Source organism: Pezoporus occidentalis, unplaced genomic scaffold, assembly GCF_034315485.1.
Source record: "Pezoporus occidentalis ecotype Australia unplaced genomic scaffold, CSIRO_AGI_Poc_V1 ctg135, whole genome shotgun sequence".
NCBI classification, from domain to species: Eukaryota; Metazoa; Chordata; class Aves; order Psittaciformes; family Psittacidae; genus Pezoporus; species Pezoporus occidentalis.
Window position 1 is genome coordinate 1,245,501 of NW_026913157.1, and position 19,055 is coordinate 1,264,555.

The 19,055-nt window shown below is 40.3% G+C and overlaps 1 protein-coding gene across 4 annotated transcripts in view; it reads left to right on the forward strand.

The window, feature by feature from the left end:
* FTO (FTO alpha-ketoglutarate dependent dioxygenase) overlaps positions 1-3,714 on the forward strand; it is a 243,306-nt gene extending 239,592 nt beyond the window's left edge. For all 4 annotated transcript variants that reach the window (XM_062609124.1, XM_062609128.1, XM_062609127.1 and 1 more), the window contains one exon: positions 2,660-3,714. In XM_062609124.1, coding sequence (XP_062465108.1) covers positions 2,660-2,810 — 151 coding nt within the window. In that variant the 3' untranslated portion in view covers positions 2,811-3,714. The remainder of the gene's footprint in view (positions 1-2,659) is intronic.
* The last annotated feature ends 15,341 nt before the right edge of the window (positions 3,715-19,055 follow it).

The window sequence follows — 19,055 nt, forward strand, 5'->3', positions numbered from 1 at the left end:
ATATGATACACACAGATTAGATCTACTCTCTTTTGGAGATTTGATTTTGTTAAATAACAGTTTTTAATTGATATATAATATTTTAATTAACATACAATATTATAAATCTTGGCACTTTCCCACTACCATCATACTTTAGTGTTTGCAGTGCTTCCACTGTTTTTGGAGCTTCATAAGTTCTTTGGTATCTGGGAAAAGAAGGAATTTTTTTTTAATCTGAGTTATCATTGCTGCTTACTTATGTTAGCTATCTTGTCCCAGACACAAGGGAATTTGAAACAATTCTGTGCAGTTATTTAAGTGCCTTTCATGCTCTACATCAGTTTAAAATGGTGCTGCTATCCTTCTGCAGGATCTTCAGGTCTGTTACTGTGCTACAAATTAAAGACCATTATAGGAACAGTTTCTCTGACAGAAATTTATTAAAATCAATAGTAATACACTCATCTGGAAAGGAGGACTGCTTTTGCACCCTAATTCTCTCTCACAGGTCTGCTATCAACAACACATTTTTCACTGAAAGAAGAAGCATACCAGCTTTTAGCTTCTTCACCATTTCAGAGCTCTTTTCATTACTATTCATGTCTCTTTTCAGTTTCTCTCTCACAAATGGAATGAACAGCTATTCCCTCACGTTTAGTGTTCAGGCATTTGTGTTGCTGTAACTGTGGCAGCAGTCACAATGATGTTGTGACTGGACAGCCCATGAGCAGCTATTGTCAGTTTTGCAGACCACATAACATGCCTTCAGCGTTTACTGGCTGGGCTTCTTGATTTGTCATCTGCAATATTCTCTACATGGTTAATTTATCCACTTTGAGATTGAAATGCTTAAACTGGAATATCTTATGCTACCCAGTAAATTGAGCGTATTATTTTGTGCCAAGAGAGAAAATAAAGCAAGTTTTTAAAAGCCTTACAGAGCAATGCTGTAATTAGTTTCAGCTTCCCCTGCATATTAATTTTCTCCTATTCCTCTCTATAATTTGGAAAGTGTTTTCAGAACATGCTGGTACAATCAGTTAAGTACCTCTCAGAACTCATACACTAAACTGCATTTGCTATAACAACTATTATAAAGCAGCCAGCAAAACAAATCCTCTGTTATTCTGTACAGTACAGCTTATCAATGCAAACAGTTTAATATTTATGCTAAGAGGATTGTCACAAGTAGCTTCTGTTCCTTTAATTCTTGTTTTAAATAAATAATGAGAACATTTAAACACATTACTCTTCCCAGGGCCCTGAGGTCGGCTAATCTTATTATTTATGAAGTGATGTGCTACATAATAGTACTTAGTGCATGTTAACAGATGCTATTATCAGGGGCTGATGTGGAGAGCTGAAGATATATTGGAATGTTATGTGTTAATACTGTCCTTGTAGTGTAATGTACGATGGATTGAGTGCCCAGGATGCTGGTGTGGCAATTAACCACACACCAACATGGGTGTAAAACTGAAGTATGTTTTCTCATGGGGATTACACTGCCATTAATAATTCCCAAGAGAAGAAGACATCTTTCATTTGGAAACAGCCTCTTCCAGAAGGCTGACAGTGTAGACAAGGAAGTTGCATGTGTCAATGTTTCTAGAGTTCATTTTGCAGAGATGAAAGACATATACATGTTTAGAACAACTTCAAAATTCAGACCAAAGTTATATGCTTTGTAGAACATGAATTTAAAAAAATGTCTTACAAAAGGCAAAAATGTGTTTCTACAATTTGCTTGTTATCTCTTTGAAGAACTACATAGACCTATAGTATATGCCAAAATTATAGTGATGTTTAGCATTTTTCTGTGTCTTGGCCTATTGCGAGCATTAACTAATTAATCAGCAACATGCAAATTGTTTAAGAGGAGGGGAAAATAGAGGGGCAGAAATCCTCCTTGAACCGTGACAGTTTTTTTGATGCAGCATGTTGTATCATAGCGTAATCTTAAGAGATGTGATAGTTGCCACTTACAAAACTTTCTTCTGCAGGCTGCAGTTCAGTTGAATAGACTTCAGTAGTATTGATGAATAATCCATTTAATAAAAAACACTGTAATTTAAACATCTTCTCTGGGGACTACCATACACTAACCTCTTAATTTAATTTTATTGAAGTTTTGCCCACCTATTCATCATTGGAAGTTGTTATTAACCACCATTTCCATTTATCTTTATAGAATTTTCTCATTTTATATTGCCTTTTTCAGAGCTAAGCAGGTTGATACACTTGTAAATCTCCAGAATCTACAAAGCTAGTCTGGCTTCTGTAATATTGTTTAATCTATCCCCCCTGACCTTAATGCAGTAAATTCAGTTTAATCTTTCTCAATAATCTAGTAATACATTGGAAACTGGCGAACATTTAAATCTGATAATGGTTTAATCGCATACTTTAAATAACAGCTGAGATAATGAAAAAATAATTCACCATACACTAACTGAGTTTTCTCTGTGATTGGCTTTTTGAGAAATCCCTATAGGAAATACAAAGCCTACAACAGAAATCCACTGGAAATGAACAATCCATTTGGTCAGAAGATGTGGTATTTCTTTTTTATTATCATCTTTCTCTTTGAATTAATGCATGAATGTATCCTCGCTGAGTATTCAGTTTCTTTATACAATTTTACTTAAGTAATTCATCTGTTTACCTTTCATTTCAGATGCCAGTCAGAAGCAGCCGAGAGCTTGCCAGAAGACCAGAAACCAGAATGCCATCCCTTCTGGACAGATGATGAATGTAACATGTCTCTGCCATATGATCTTGAAGAAGTAATTGCTGATCTACAAAATCTTGTTCAGTGGGTAGAATAACAAGTGACCTTCTAGCCTAGAATTGTTGATGCTCATCATTTGCATTTTATCATAAGTCTTTTTAGCGTTATGATTCCTTGACCGTGCCATATGTGTCCACTCAGAGGTTACCAGTCTTCCCACAGTACCTTAGATACTGTCTCGTAATAAAGAAGACCAGGCCCCAGATCTACAGAAATGGGCAGCTTTTAAGACCTGATGTCCAGAACACCAGCCTCAGTTCTCTCCTCCACTCTTAATTCCCATTGACCCTACAGCCCATAGATATCCATGTTTACACAGGTCCCCTTGGCGTCTAAATTTCAGCTTCCATGGTTGCCTAGAGCTGCCTCTGGCTTGGCAGGTTTGGGCAACACAAGGTGTAGCTCACACCTGTGACAAAGCAGAATCCATGATCTTGGTGTCCTAGTAAGAGACCAGCTTGGAGAGAGCCTGCTGGATAGCTTCAGAATAGATCTGTGACTTTTTCATCCACTAACACAAACAGAGCTGCATGAGGTGGTGGATGAGGCCTTTTATGCAATGGCTGTTCATTAGAGCATGTTTTCAGATGAGGAGCTCTGGAGGAGCATCCTGACATAGATCGCAAGACTTTCTTGCTGCTTTTCATCATGGCAGTTGAGCAGTGCTGGGAGAGATTTCAATGTGAATCTAGACTTCCTGGGCTCCCTGGAGCTCAGAATTTGATTCCTAAGCATTACTTTGTTTCTGCATATTGTGAGCCCTCTTCTGAGTCCAGGTTTTCCCAGAGTACTGTCTGAAGAGCTGATGGACCCAAGTAAGGGTTTCCATTTGGTGTCAGGTCTCCTGACAGCAGATTTAATGTGTTATTGGGCATTGCAACACCTGTGTTGATTTAGTGAGATCTATGAGAACAAAACCAGAAAAATTATTAGAAATAGAATCATAGAATAGTTAGGGTTGGAAAGGACCTTAAGATCATTAAGTTCCAACCCCTGTGCCATAGGCAGGGACACCTCACACTAAACCATCTCACCCAAGGCTTTATCCAACCTGGACTTGAACACTGCCAGAGATGGAGCATTCACAACCGCCCTGGGCAACCCATTCCAGTGCCTCACCACCCTAACAGGAAAGAATTTCCTCCTTATATCCTATCTAAACTTCCCCTGTTTAAGTTTGAACCCGTTACCCCTTGTCCTGTCACTACAGTCCCTAATGAAGAGTCCCTCCCCAGCATCCCTATAGGACCCGTTCAGATACTGGAAGGCTGCTATGAGCTCTAAATGGAGCTGTTTGTGATCTGTTTTGTAGTAAGATGCTATCAAAAGAACAGTTCTATGCTGGACGATACAGGGCACTCCTGAACGAGAGAGAAATTTTTCATTTGGTTAAGATGCTATTTTAACTTGAGCTGGTGTACACCTTCTCTTTTGCCATAGAAAGCAAAAGAAAATCATATTATGGTGAAACAACACCGTCTGTACTGCCACTACGAAAGAAACCAAAGAGACTCAGAGCTTGACATTGCCACAAAGCAATGAATATGCCTCATGTGTTAATCTTCCTCTTAAAAACACTGTTGAGGCCAGGCTTACCCAGAGCACAGTGTTCTGCGTGGGGCTTCTGCTGCCGAAAATTGTACTTTTGACAGCATAACATATGCCAGACCTCCCTGGAGCTTAAGAAGCTGTGCCAGCAAAAATTCAGTTTTAGTGGTATAAAATTGTGTCCACACCTACCAGCTTTTGCCAAACAATTACATCAAGTAAAGATTGTACCTCTTAACACCCTTGACGTGCTTGTGCCAGCAAAAAGGATGAAGACCTGCATCGAGCATTTTCATTGTAGTCTTAGACTTTCTCAGAAACTGTTAGCCACCCTTTAGAATGTAAAGACTCTCTGAAGAATAAATTATTATTTAAAGTGGGTTTGAAAATATTATAACCTTTATCTATACATGTATCGTCTTTTGTGCCACAGATTTCTTAACATTTAAAAATCCTATGTTATGGGCGTACCTTTTTGTTTCCTGCAATATCTAAAGCTGGCTTTACCAGTGGGCAGATAGCATATATTTGGATTAATGCCACACTAAATACTGTTTGCTTTGGAGATCACTTAGAGAAAAGTTAGCTGATGATGTGGGAATTCTGCTTTTGAAAAGGCAATTCTCACAGAAACAGATATTACTTTGGAAATGAGCAAGATGAATTCAAACAAGCTAATGATGTAACACTGTTAACATAGCATTTGAGGGGATTGTTTGCTTATGCTGTTACTTTATGATTAATTTGTGTTTAATTAAGCCCTGCTAGAAACCATGGTGATCACAGTATTGAAATGAATCTGACAGCCATTAAGGGTAGAGAAGGCACATCAGTGCTGTAGTTTGTAGCTGAAATGGAGGCATAGTGTCGTGGTTTAAACCCAGTCAGGTAACTCATTCACTCACTCCCCTCCTTCTTTCCCTCCCCCTCCTCCTGGAGGGACAGAGAATCAAAAATAATGCAATTCCCACAGGTTGAGATAAGAACAGTTTAGTAACTAAGGTATGACACAGATCACTACTGCTACCACCAATAATAATGATAAAGGAAATAACAAGGGAAGAGGATACAACACCTCACCACCAGCTGACCGATAACTCACCCCCCCAGCCCGACCAAGCTCTGACCGATACCTCCTCCAACCCTGCAGTCCCAGCACTGCCGGGTAACTCCCAGTTACCTCCTGGGCATGACGTGCTGTGGTATGGAATACCTCTTTGGTCAGTTTGGGTCAGGTGTCCTGTCTCTGCTTCCTCCCAGCTTCCCCTCCTCCCTGGCAGAGCATGAGGCTCACAAAGTCCTTGGCCAAACCAAAACATCAGTGTTATCAGCTCTGTTCTCGGGCTGAAAGTCAAAACACAGCACTGCACCAGCTACCAAGAAGGAGAAAAATGACTGCTACTGCTGAACCCAGGACACATAGTTATTAAAAAATGATCAGCAAATAATTATTTCCAGCAGTAGTGAAGAAAAAAAAAAAAAACCCGAACAAAACAATGTTTTTTTCTTGTATTAAGAGGCTGCTGGCAGCAATAATAGAATTTTTTAAAATACATGATTCTAGATCTTTTCTGTGCTGATGATTTAAGCTAGTGAATTAGCTGAACTAGTACTAGCTTCAGTGCAGTCATGGATGGCAACAACAGAAAAATGAACACCTTTGGAATGGATAGGACCTAAGATCCACTGGCAAAATACCAATAATCAAGTGGTTAAAGAAAATTAATGCTCTCTGTTTCATTCCAGTCTCACATCATCTAAATCAAGAGTAACTTGGCTTGAGTTCAGAAGTATAAGAAGTATACAGAAGTATAAGAAGATTTCATATCTCCAAAGCCCACAGGTTTTGGTATGAGTAAGGTTGATGGAACTGTTTGAAGTATGTAGTAATGCCAAAGGGTACCCCAAAACAAGAATGTGGTTAAAGGTTAATATCCATAAAAAACTGAGATCAAGTGTAAATTACTTCTGTGTTTGGACTGCATACTAGAAGCAGACAAAGTAGTTTTCTCTACTTTGTTCAAATAGCTATAATTTAGCTCATGTTGCAATGATACTTTGGCAGTCCATTTATATTCCAGCATTAGATAACCCATTTCTATTTTGGATGAGTTGAAAGGCACAGCCTGTAATGAATGTCCTGTGTATAGCAGCTGTTTGCCAAGCCTGGGTGCTCTAGAAGCATGAGGCCAAGGTCAGTTTTTTCAGGGAAGAGGTGAGGGCATAAATTAGTCTCTAACATTAGATTCAGTGATTCTTTTTAAATAGTGAAGTTCATGACTTTGGTTACATTTACTTTTCATCAGCCATGAAAGAATTAAGGTGAAATAGTTCACTTGCAAGTGTGAGTCAGGTTAAATGGATTGCAGAAGATACAGATCTGTTTGCCTGTCTGCACTTGCCTTTAGACAATATTCATCAATTTTACAAAAGCTACCGACTAAACATGGAACCAATACAAATGAAGTGCTTGAGGGCTTTCTTTTAAAAAATCTGGTACAGAGTAGGTTTTACACTGATAGAAGGAAAATGTTGCCAGAAAATGAAAAACTTTTATTGTTTCCGTAATTTGGGGGATGAAAGGTAAAGGCTGTTTTTAAGTGTTTGATAGAAAACTGCTGTGTTATGCACTGTAATTAGAAATGTTTTTCTAATGCTTTATTCATGTCTTCATATTTGAAAATATTTTATCCTGTAGGTCCTTTCTTCTGTTTAGAAGGTTATGTAAATAAAAAATAGTAATCTCAATACAGTAGATTTTAAAGGCATCATGCTTATACTCTGAGTTTTACAGCAGATTCTGATTATCTAATGTGTAAATAAGAATGCCATGAGTAATCACCAGCTGGAAACTGTCCAGGATGGGTAACATGCAACGTAATAAAGATCCAAATCGGTTGCCTTATTGTTATCCAGATATGGTTTTAGTTTCACTGGCAATGATGCAAGATGCACTTTGAAGTCATGCTGGACTTCTTTATACTGGGGGACTGATTCAGGGATTCCAGTGCCATAACAGCCAAAAAAAGGAATTAAAAGAATACTAAAATCCATCATGAAAGATAGATAAAATATCATAGTGTGTTACGAGTGGACACTGCTCCTTTCTCAGTTATTGTAGTGTTGTTACCATTAGTCCTGTGTTATGCAGTGGGATATTGGTTAATGTAGCAGAGATTAAACTAGCCCAGGAGCTGATGTCTATGCTGAGATGAGAGGAGGGGAAGAGAGATGAGATGGGATGCACGTGAGAAGCAAGGGTTGTGCTTTCTCAAGGCCACTTTATTAACTGAACTCATATGGGAGTTATTGAGCACTAACTTGTACAGTGCAGGTCAGGATCTCTCCTGTAATAGTTACCACCTGGTGCAAAATAAATGTTGGCTCTGTAACCCCCCACTCATGCTTCTGACAGCTGGTCCTCAGCTAGGACCACTGTCCTCTTGCACCAAGGTTGCAGAGTTAGAGAGTGGTTGTTCCACTATAGCAACAGGTATGAGAAACCCTGATCCCCAGCTTCAGCCTCTACATCTGTCCTACAACACCTCCTTGGACAGAGTTCCTCTACTGAAAATCTCTTTCCCATTTGAGATTCAAGTCATCGCAGCTTGTCTTCTGACCTATCCCAGTTGTTATGGATAAGGGTCAAACAGAATGCTGTTTACAGTGAAGTTTCGTGTCCAAAAATGACAACCACTGCACTAACCTAGCATTAAAAGGTAGGAGCTGTTAGGTAGTGACAAAATACTCAGGCAAAACCACCAACATTCAATGTTTCTGAAGACTTTCAACCTGCCCAATTCTGGCCATCACCTCACCCCACCTTTAAGGGAAGAGACAATCGGGAATAGAACCACTGTTCTTTTTCCAGTCCGACCTGAGACTCATCACCTTCAGTGTGACTGGGCTTGCATCTTAATTTGTGTTCATCTGTCCTCTTCACCTTAGCCTAGGGGCATTCACAGAACAAGAGAAGATGATTTATACAATTGCAGAAAGACTGTGCTTAGTAAAACTGCAGAACTGGCTGAATAACATGTCAAATAAAAGACAACAAATAACTGATAAAGTTATTACATTAAAATGTTGATGTTTGGGTGTGAGCACTTCACACATGACATGAAAAACTGGTTTATCTTTTTGTTGCTTTGGTGATAGCATTCATAATTCACAGGATAGAAAAGGATATACTATGCTATCGTTTACATCCTCTAATACTCCACTGGTTTTACAGTGCTTCTCCATGATGAATCAGGATTTGGCCACAAAAGTTGTTCTCCTCCCCCTCCATATTGTCAAATACTTGTTTTCGTGCCAACACATCTTGGTCTGATTAGTCTGCTTGATTAGAGGCTAAAGTAAAAAGTCAGGTGTATAGGATTCCCATTATCCTTTATTTCACTGCTTCTAAGAACAGGTCAGATAGAGTTATTTCAGTGAAAATGTGAACAATCAACTTCTGTTTACCATTAACCTTCAGTTTTCGTTTCTTAAAATCAAATCAGGGCTTAGTAGGCAGTTATTTTCATACATGTCCCTTGATCAGTGGAACAATCTGTCAAAAGCCATTAAAGCCTCTATTAGGTTGAATTGCATTCAAAGCTAAATTAAAGGGCTGTGATGATTGTTTCTAATATAGTATACATTGATTTCTCTGTCTGAGTAGTAACATAGCTTTGAAACTAAGCATATATGACTAGGGCTTTTTCCTATCCAGCACGTCCTGGGAAGCTTGGTTTCATGTGAAAGATGAATGTCTACATAAAAAAGGAAAAAATGAATGCAGCAAAGTCACCTGTATATTCTCTGAAGCTTTTTCTCCATTTTTTCCTATTTCAGTGCATCCATCATGGTGTAACATATATGGAGTGGGAAGAGATTTCCTAAGGTGCTTTGCTCAAAAACTTCACTGAAAAATTTAACATCTAATTTTAATAATACTTTCAAGTGTCTTTTTATAGTAATGTCTCAGGACCCTTTACACAGAGAAACTGAGGCAGAGGTCAAAAGTGCAGCTGTGTTCTGATTGCTAACACTGGAACTGAGCATACGTAATCCTTCCATTGCTGGCATGTCTCGATTACTTCCAGTTAATCAGCTCAGTTTACACACTAGAACCTTTTTTCTCCAAAGATGTATCTGAAAATGGAGCTGGAATCTGTCCTCCTTGTGTCATATTTAACATACATTTAATTGCATAACATACAGTAATAAATCATGTAATAGAGATCTTTGAGGCCTCAAATGTCTGATTAAAATTTCAAGTGAATCTTTTCTTTACATTCAAAGTCCCTGAGCTCTCTAATGGGAAAGGTAGATTCTACTGGAACTAATAAATTTTTCCATGGAGAATTTGCAGATACGCAGTATATAATTTAATACAATGCACACTCTTTTAGGTCTGTTTTAATTACGTCCACTGCACACCTCACAAGGTGGTATAATTGCTGTACTAGGAAACTCTTAAGAAAATACCCTGTGGGTATTTGGATGCTATTTATCGAGGTGAACATGCATTGTTGGAGCAAACTGAAATGCCCATTATGCACCTGTTAGCACTTTTGTCTGGTACCTATTTAGTAATCTGGTAGTACTTTAGTGAGAGCAGTGCTTTTCTAGTTATTTTGATGAGCATCCTAATAATTTATTACCCAAACATTATCAAAGCATTCCACAATTCTTTCATTGCTGTTCTTTCTTTTCTATCCACTGATGCCCTTTTCTTCCCTTCTGTCTCACTATTTATAGTAATTTTATTAGTAAGTTGTGTTCTTCGTTAGACTGACAACCTTAAAGTGAGAAAACTTAAAAACTATTTATCAGGTAGCATTCTCTCAAATTTTTAAAACAATTTAAAGGATATTTTTGCTCCTTGCTCATTTGATATTGCTACATGTGATTTTTATTAAGGACTGTTCATATAAAGCTGTGAGATATACAGTGATATTTAAGTTTGTGTTATGTATTTTCTAACTTACTCCATTTATAAAATAAATGATTTAAAGGATCTGTTTGACTGTCATTTGTTCTCCAGAAGGTGTTAGGTCTTGTCTTCAATACCTCATTGTGTTACTTGAGTGTTACTTTTCACACCATCTAACTTCAGGGGCCTACATGAAAAAACTAATTTCTGCAAGCTTCCTCTATGCTGAAGAGTGAGAAGTAAGCTTTTTCAAAGCAGCAAACTTAAAGATGCTCTGAATCTACTATCCAGTGGGGAATCTCTCTCTCTGAACTGTATTGCAAGTCAAAGTTAGGTGGCATAGTTATCCTCATCTGCTTACACTGACAATTTAAAACATTTAAAAAGATAATGGGGAATTTGTTTTTATTGTTTAAATTAATAGAATTAAATTGTGGTTTATCGCATATTTTCTATTAAGGAAGGAGCTTTAATTTCTGTTACTCTGGTAAGATTCATACCATAAACGGGCATGACTGACTTCTGACCCCTGTAATAGTATTTCTTTCAGCAAAAATTTATGGCTCTGCACTAGGTTTAGAAGATACTCTTCTGGCCATGCAACCTCACATTTCCCATATTTGACACAATCTGTTACATTATGTGAGTAGTAGGAACTTTGTACCTACTAGCACTGCATCAACTTATTTGAGTGTCTAAAGTGTTTTTTAATCTTATTTGCTGTAGAGTTTGCAGTTTAAAACATACATTGTCAGGTTAAACAAAGCAATGTCAAGGAAATGTGTTTTGTACATAGAGTAAAAGGTGATGAAGTTTGTGATGTCTGTGATTTTTGGGGAACTTATTCTCAGAGTCTTCTCTCCCACTCACAGCAGCTTGTGGAGGGTTCTACTGTGTCAAAGGAATAGTTATCATAAATTGTCTCAGGGCTGTGAATAGCTGGAAGTCCAAGCTACTCCAGATTCGGGTCACAGAACAAGGCAAGGACCAATATTACAAATTATCTTTGATACTGTAAAGAATGCCATTGCAGAGTACAGCAGAACAATTTGATATGCACATGCCTGTGTGACTGAGATACACTGCGGTGTTCTCTATTATTTGGAGGTCCCATTATGCCAAAGACTGCATGCCCAGTTATTCTGCATTACTAGATTCCAGCCAAGAGGTGATGAAAGCGTGAATAACAGAGGCCAGGTCATTCCTTGCCAGGATGGACTGGGACTCTGAGCCAAAAGGAGTTGACAGCATTATTCCCAGATACCCCAGCTTAGAGTCAGCAAGGCATCCAATAGGTAAGAAGTTTGATTTCTTAGCCTAGAACGTTCTTTCCTTGACTTTAGAAAAGGTTTAATTGATTTAACCAAAAGTCAGTATACAGACAACTGGACAGCCCGTTTGTGAAACCAGTATTATTCCAAAACATGTATCTAGAAAGACCAAGATGAGCATCCCTGGAATTAGAGTCCCTTAAGCTGTTCCTTTTTTAATGTTTCTCTTAGAACCAAAGATTCCCTAGATTTCTCTCCTCCTTTTCATATAAATAGGTAAAACACGTGGCAGTAGTGACCTTTCAGAAAAAGATGCAGCCATCAGGGGGATCCTTGCTTTTCTGGGGGATGCAAGCACAAAAGATGTCACTGCCCTCATGAGTAGGCATCTTGGGGGGGGGGGGGGAATAAGGCACTCTTCCATTCTCACTCAAGAGCAGCTTGTCTTAAATGAGGCAGAGACTAATCAGGATGTGTTGCTTGTTGAATTTTGAGTTTTACCCTAAATACATTCTTTCTATGGAAAATTTGTCATGAGAACCTAAATTCTCTTTGAGCAGAGGGACTTGTAGTTGTCTTTTCATCATGAAGACTCTAGCACCCTGTTACATACACTTATTACCCACAAATAAGGGTTTCACAAAGGTTATACATCCTACTATAGCTAAAAAAAATATTCCCCTTTTCTTTCAGTGATAAGACTTTGTTTCTGAGCTAAAAGGTCTCAAATTATATTGCTGAAGCTGCAGGAGTGCAATTTTTCTGTCACAGTGTCTTTATTTTGCAGTCAGAGGGTCATGACTAGAAGTGGCTTTACGGAACATTTTCTGAAGTGTTGGGGTTTTTATTCCAAGATATTCAAAGAACTGTCATCTCAGAACCACACTGAGTTTGTGGATAGGTAAAAAGAAGTCAATACTTGCTTTTTCAGTGAGTGAAGATTATGATTTTAGCTTGCAAGTGAATCTTATCTACTAAAGATAGCATACATGCAAGTTTTTATCTATATGATATCCTCTTTGCATAATTCTATTTCATTTCAGCAGGTATGTGTGAAAATTGTTGCGTAAGTATCATTAAGATACACTTTATAAATTAGGCTTCTGTTGCTATCCCATCCCTATTTGGACTTCAAAAGAGCAGACTTTGGCCTCTTCAGGAACCTGCTTAGTAAGGTTCCATGGGATAAAGCCCTAGAGGTCAGGGGGGCCCAAGATTCTTGGTTGATATTCAAGGATCACCTACTGCAAGCTCAGGAGTGTTGCATCCCAACTAGAAGGAAGTGCAGCAGGAGGACGAGGAGACCTCCTTGGATGGATAAGGAGCTGCTGAGGAAACTTTGAGGGGAAAAAAGAGGCTTATAAAAGGTGGAAGCAAGGACAGGCAGCCTGGGAAGAGGGATGTTGTCCAAGAAGCTAGGGACCAGGTTAGGAAAGCCAGGTCCCAGTTAGAATTAAACTTGGCTAGGGATGCTAAGTATAACAGGAAAGGATTCTTCAGGTACATAGCAAATAAAAAACAGAATAGGGGCAATGTAGGCCCCCTCAGGAAGCTCTCAGGAGAACTGGCTACACAGGATTTGGAGAAGGCTGAGGTTCTGAATGACTTCTTTGCCTCGGTCTTCACTGGCAAAGGCTCTGACCTCACCACCAGAGTCTTGGAAGGTAGATGCAGGGACTGTAAGAATGAAGACCTTGCGCCCACTGTAGGAGAGGATCTGGTTCGAGACCATCTTAAAAACCTGAACATGCACAAGTCTATGGGATCTGATGAAATCCATCTGTGGGTCCTGAAGGAGCTGGTGAATGAAGTCGCTAAGCCACTGACCATCATATTTGAGAAATCATGGCAGTCAGGTGAAGTTCCTGATGACTGGAAAAAGGGAAATATAACCCCCATTTTCAAGAAGGGGAAAATGGATGACCCAGGGAATTACAGACCAGTCAGTCTCACCTCCGTGCCTGGCAAAATCTTGGAGCAGATTCTCCTGGAAGGCATGCTAAGGCACATGGAAAACAACAAGGTGCTTGGTGACAGCCAGCATGGCTTCACTAAGGGGAAATCCTGCCTGACCAATTTGGTGGCCTTCTATGATGGGGCTACAGAACTGATGGACAGGGGTAGAGCAGTGGATGTCATCTACCTGGACTTGCGTAAAGCGTTTGACACTGTCCCACACGACATCCTTGTCTCTAAATTGGAAAGACATCAACTTGATGGTTGGACCACTTGGTGGATAAAGAACTGGCTGGATGGCCGCACACAAAGAGTTGTGGTCAATGGCTCAATGTCCAGCTGGAGGGCAGTAATGAGTGGTGTCCCTCAGGGATCGGTGTTGGGACCGGTCTTGTTCAACATCTTTGTCGCTGACATGGACAGTGGGATTGAGTGCGCCTCAGCAAGTTTGCCGATGACACCAAGCTGTGTGGTTCGGTTGATACGCTGGAGGGAAGGAATGCCATCCAGAGGGACCTCGACACGCTTGTGAGGTGGGCTGATGCCAACCTCATGAAGTTTAACCATGACAAGTGCAAGGTCCTACACATGGGTGGGAGCAATCCCAGGCACAGCTACAGGTTGGGCAGAGAAGAGACTCAGAGCAGCCTACAGAGAAGGACTTGGGGGTGCTGGTGGATGAGAAAATGAATATGAGCCAGCTGCAGTATGCACTTGCAGCCCAGAAAGCCAACCGCATCCTGGGCTGCATCAAAAGGAGCGTGACCAGCAGGTCAAAGGAGGTGATCCTGCTCCTCTGTTCTGCTCTCATGAGACCTCACCTGGAGTATTGTGTGCAGTTCTGGTGTCCTCAACATACAAAGGGCATGGAACAAGTCCAGAGGAGGGCCACGAGGATGATCAGGGGACTGGAGCACTCCCCATATGAAAACAGGCTGAGAAAGTTGGGGCTGTTCAGCCTGGAGAAGAGAAGGCTGCGTGGAGACCTCATAGCAGCCTTCCAGTATCTGAAGGGGTCCTATAGGGATGCTGGGGAGGGACTCTTCATTAGGGACTGTAGTGACAGGACAAGGGGTAACGGGTTCAAACTTAAACAGGGGAAGTTTAGATAGGATATAAGGAGGAAATTCTTTCCTGTTAGGGTGGTGAGGCACTGGAATGGGTTGCCCAGGGAGGTTGTGAATGCTCCATCCCTGGAAGTGTTCAAGACCAGGTTGGATGAAGCCTTGGGTGAGATGGTTTATTGTGAGGTGTCCCTGCCAATGGCAGGGGGTTTGGAACTGGATGATCTTAAGGTCCTTTCTAACCCTAACGATTCTATGATTCTATGATCTTAATTATTAGGGTGAAAATAAAGAGCACTCTTATAAGCCTTCATATTTTCTGTTTACAAGGATTTTACTAGCATCTATATAATTTAATGACCTCAAATAACAAGAAGAAGTGCAATCCTACTTAGCAAATTCATAGATTTTCTAGGTATCTTGTGGCTTTATGACCTTTCAAACTGTAGGAATGTGAAAGCAGTTTAAGGAGCTCTTGCTGGGTTCAACTAGCTGCAGAAACTGTTATTTTTGTTTCTCCTTTATTGCTTCACCTCTGGGGCCTCACTCTGGGCTACCTGATGAAGCAGTCATTCAGGAACTTTAAACTGTACAAGCTTTGACTTGATAGACATCGAACAAGGTCTTGTATTAAGCATACATTTTAGAAACATAATTTCAAATCTGGAAATATATTGTGGCTCGACCTAAATATTGAACAGCTCACTGTTTCTTGCTTTCTTTGCTTGGCTGTTATCTATATCTGTTGTTCTTTTACCAGCTGATAAATCAATGTATTGCAAAGCTTGTTGTGCAAGTACTTTCATTAGAGTCAGGGCCACAATTAACTAAGTTATGATATTTCCATTTTTAAAGGTTACAAACACTTGTGTTATCTAGCTTCTGGTATTCTTAGAGGGCCAGAAACAAACATGTATGAAGCAAGCTGGGAACAGAGCAGCCTTTTTAAAAAAATTCCATATTAGACACTTAATATTTAGTACATGCCAGTATGAGAATTATATACCATGTGAAATTTCTTTCCAATGTTGAGTTTCAAACAAAGCATATATCCAAAGTAACACTTCTCAGGATTGTTTTTCTCTGCATACCCTTATGTTCACTGGTTTCAGTTCACTGTTGGGCATTCTGATCTCAGCTGCCTATTGCAATGTGCGTTTGGCAGTTGCCTGAATGGTACAGAGCAGGATGCAAAGGGATCTCTAAGGATGCCTCCCTTCTAGATGCCATAGCCTGAGCTAGCTCATCTTGGATAGAGGATGCTCAGAGGTCCACAGTTCAAACACACATCTTCCCAGCTAATGGGGTCAGAACATCTTCTTCCAGTAATGGATTGGTTCTCTCTTGGGTAAAGTGCCTCTAAGAGAAATTGAGAAGAGATCCATCCTTAAATAAGATTTGGTGCAGCTCAGGAGAATAACAATTACATCTTTTACTAACACTCTTCCCAAGGCAAAGTCATGCTTTGTAGGAAACAGGATGATGGAGTACTCAGGAAGCTGTTAGAAGTGTCGTGACTAGTTGATAGGTCCGTGCTACTGAAAAGTTTTCTGAGAGAGAAAATGAAGCTCACATAAGTGTCTTTTCTGTTGGCACCAGTGAGAAGTGTCCCTGTATGGGTCACCTTGGTAAAGGCAGAGTTATTTTCTTCTTGTGCTAAATGCAGCTGGTGGTGGCAACGGGTATTTTTATCCACCAAGTGAAAAACACAAGAGCCCCCCCTGGGGTTAAAGCTCAGGGAGGCAGTTGAGGTGTACATTAAAAGAGGTGCTCAAAAGGGGCTGCGAAAATCAAGTTAGTAGAATTCACATCTGAGCAGTCTTTTTCTGTGGCTTAGCATATCCTGTGACATAAGCCTCAGCTGACAGGCTGGGGTAGGGCTGGGCACTGGTGGTTATAGCAGAGACAGCACAGGCAGAATACCTTTGCAGGGCAGTAGACCAGTGGCAGGGAAGGGAGATCCCACCAGCCAGAGAGCATGAGAGCCACCACTGAGCTCACGTGTATCTGAACAAAACCAGGGTTAGTCTGCTTGCCCCTCTGAAAATACTGATTCTCAGAAAATCCGAGACATCCTGGAATTTTCACCCATTGCTCTTGAATTCAAGTCCTGATTTTCATGCGGGTCAGTGGCTGAAATAAATTGGAGATGTGGGCAGTAGCTGAGACCTTGCCTGTATTTGACCACTTAATTCTCAATTTTGTAATTCCACAGCCTTCTGCATGTGCCAGTTTTCCATGCAAGATGTAACAGTAGGCTCTTCAGACATTGCTCTTAGCCTGACATCAGTTATCCATTTTGGATACCCAGGACTCTTGCATAATACTCCTAACCCAGGCTCCTACATTAGCACTAGTTTGTCAGACAATCAAGTTGCACAGTGTCACCACAGCCCCTTCGGCAAAGTGGCTGCAGCCCTCTTGCTCTCACCTTCCTCTAGTCACCCAGTATAGGAGACAGTACATACTCTGTGTGGTACCTGCTGACTTCAGTTATAGTGGTGTCCTCTCCTGTTTTCCTCTGGTTGAGGGTTCATTTATGGTTACAACAGCAGCAGAGCAGTGGGAATGTTGATGGGTTGGTGGTGGGGGCTGTGGGGAAGGGGGCAGCGGGGCAACAGGGCTTGGGGCATCGTTTCTGACATTTCCATTTACCTTGATTCAGCACTTGGCTAGGGATAGGTATGAAAAGATGTCTCAGCATCAGGGCTGTCTTTGTGAAATGATTTGGCACAACAAGACTCTAACTGCAGATAATGTTTTAGGGCTTTTATTTCTTCTCCACTGAGAACAAACCTGTAGCTCCTTAATAATGCCTAATGAACAGGAAGAGAAAAAACTCTCCAATCACACATACTAAAGTTTGCATTCCATGGCAAACATACAGTGATCTCACATGGGCATAAAATAGTTACAGAGGGCTACATAAGCAGATGAATGCGTATGTATGTGGCTCTTTAACCCCTCAGAACCACAAAACAGAACAAAAAGGGCTGATCTGAAAGCAGGTGTAGGCTGGGATTTCCATACATGTGTAGAATACCTGCCCCGCCTCTGCAGCGTAAATCTTGTGTTTCCTTTAGTACTGCTGGAGTAAACAGTGCTGAAGCAATGGTGTTTACTTACCCAAGGCACCCCTCTGACTTCCTCCAGTAACCACCCAAGCAGTGTATGGCAATTACTGAGATGGCTGTGCCATTCCTTCTTAATTCGTATTTATTATGCATAACTTTCAGAGCCTCACGGTGTGAAATATAAAAGAATACAGGCTCCTGTAGTGTAAATATCTCAGTGCTAAGGTGCATGAATATACATTTCCCAAAATGTACTGCAGTATTTTCTATTATTTAGAAACAATGTAGATCATTATCTTACGGAAAAGTGAAATAGCTAAAAATATTTCTGTACAGTTCTTTTCTAAACCTAACACAGAAGCTTCCCCCCCCTTTTTTAAAGCAAGCATTTAATAAAGCCTGACACTTAGCAATGTTTTGAAATAATTTTTGCTGCTCTGCCAGCAGTTGGCTTTGCTGTGAATCTCTAAAGACAAATCCATCTACAGTGAATCTAGCAAAATTCAGCTCCGTGTTGTATGTCAGGGTTGAGGACTACTTGTCAGCGCTGGCACTGTCAGATTTTATCTTTAAATATGACAGGCAATTTGTTCAGGGAGCACTTCTGAATGACAAGATATAGTGGTGTTGTAAAACATGGCACCTGTGTGGTATGCCCTGCCTTTGTGGACATCAGAGGCTATTCTTTCCTTTGCTATTAGACAGCCACAGTCACACAATAACGTGTGTAAAATGTTCACAGAAACCTTTTAAATAGAATAGTAGGAAAGTAGCTACCCTCCGGTCATTCAAGTCAGGCCATTTATCATTTTATCTTATAAAACACAACATTCACTATGATGTGATGTAAAGAGAAAACCAAATGCTCTGCTCAGCGATGTTGGTGCAAGCCAAGGTTTGAGCCATGGTGGGTGTTATCTTTAACATGCCATGCAATAGAAAAATTACGGGCTTAACTTCTTCACAATGAGACAGATAGCAAGAGCCTTTAGAAAGCTGTTGTTGACACATGGGGTACATTAAGTACCACCGAATTATCCACTGTTTACTGCAGTGGGGCTTCCTGAATTGAGGCAGTAAGAGCAGATGATGAAACATTAATACACCTAGCATTGTTTGGTTTAAAAATAGATAAATAGAGAGTCATAGGGGATAAAGGTCTTACAGCATAAGCCAAACCAGATCAAACTAGCAAAATTAAACTGAAGACATACCGTCATGCAGAATTATGCTGTGCCTGTCTTGTGGAGCTGCCATCCTCCTTGTAGCCTTTTCACACATGAACCCACCTCTTTAAATCTGTCCCACTGCCAAGACCCCTTGCTGTCTTTGTTTATCTACAGATAAGGGAAACTGATTTAAAGATGGGGGGAGCAAATACAAGTCTGCTCTTATAGGTGAAAGAATGTGTTTAATCTATGATGTGCATGCCAGTTGCCCTTAGTG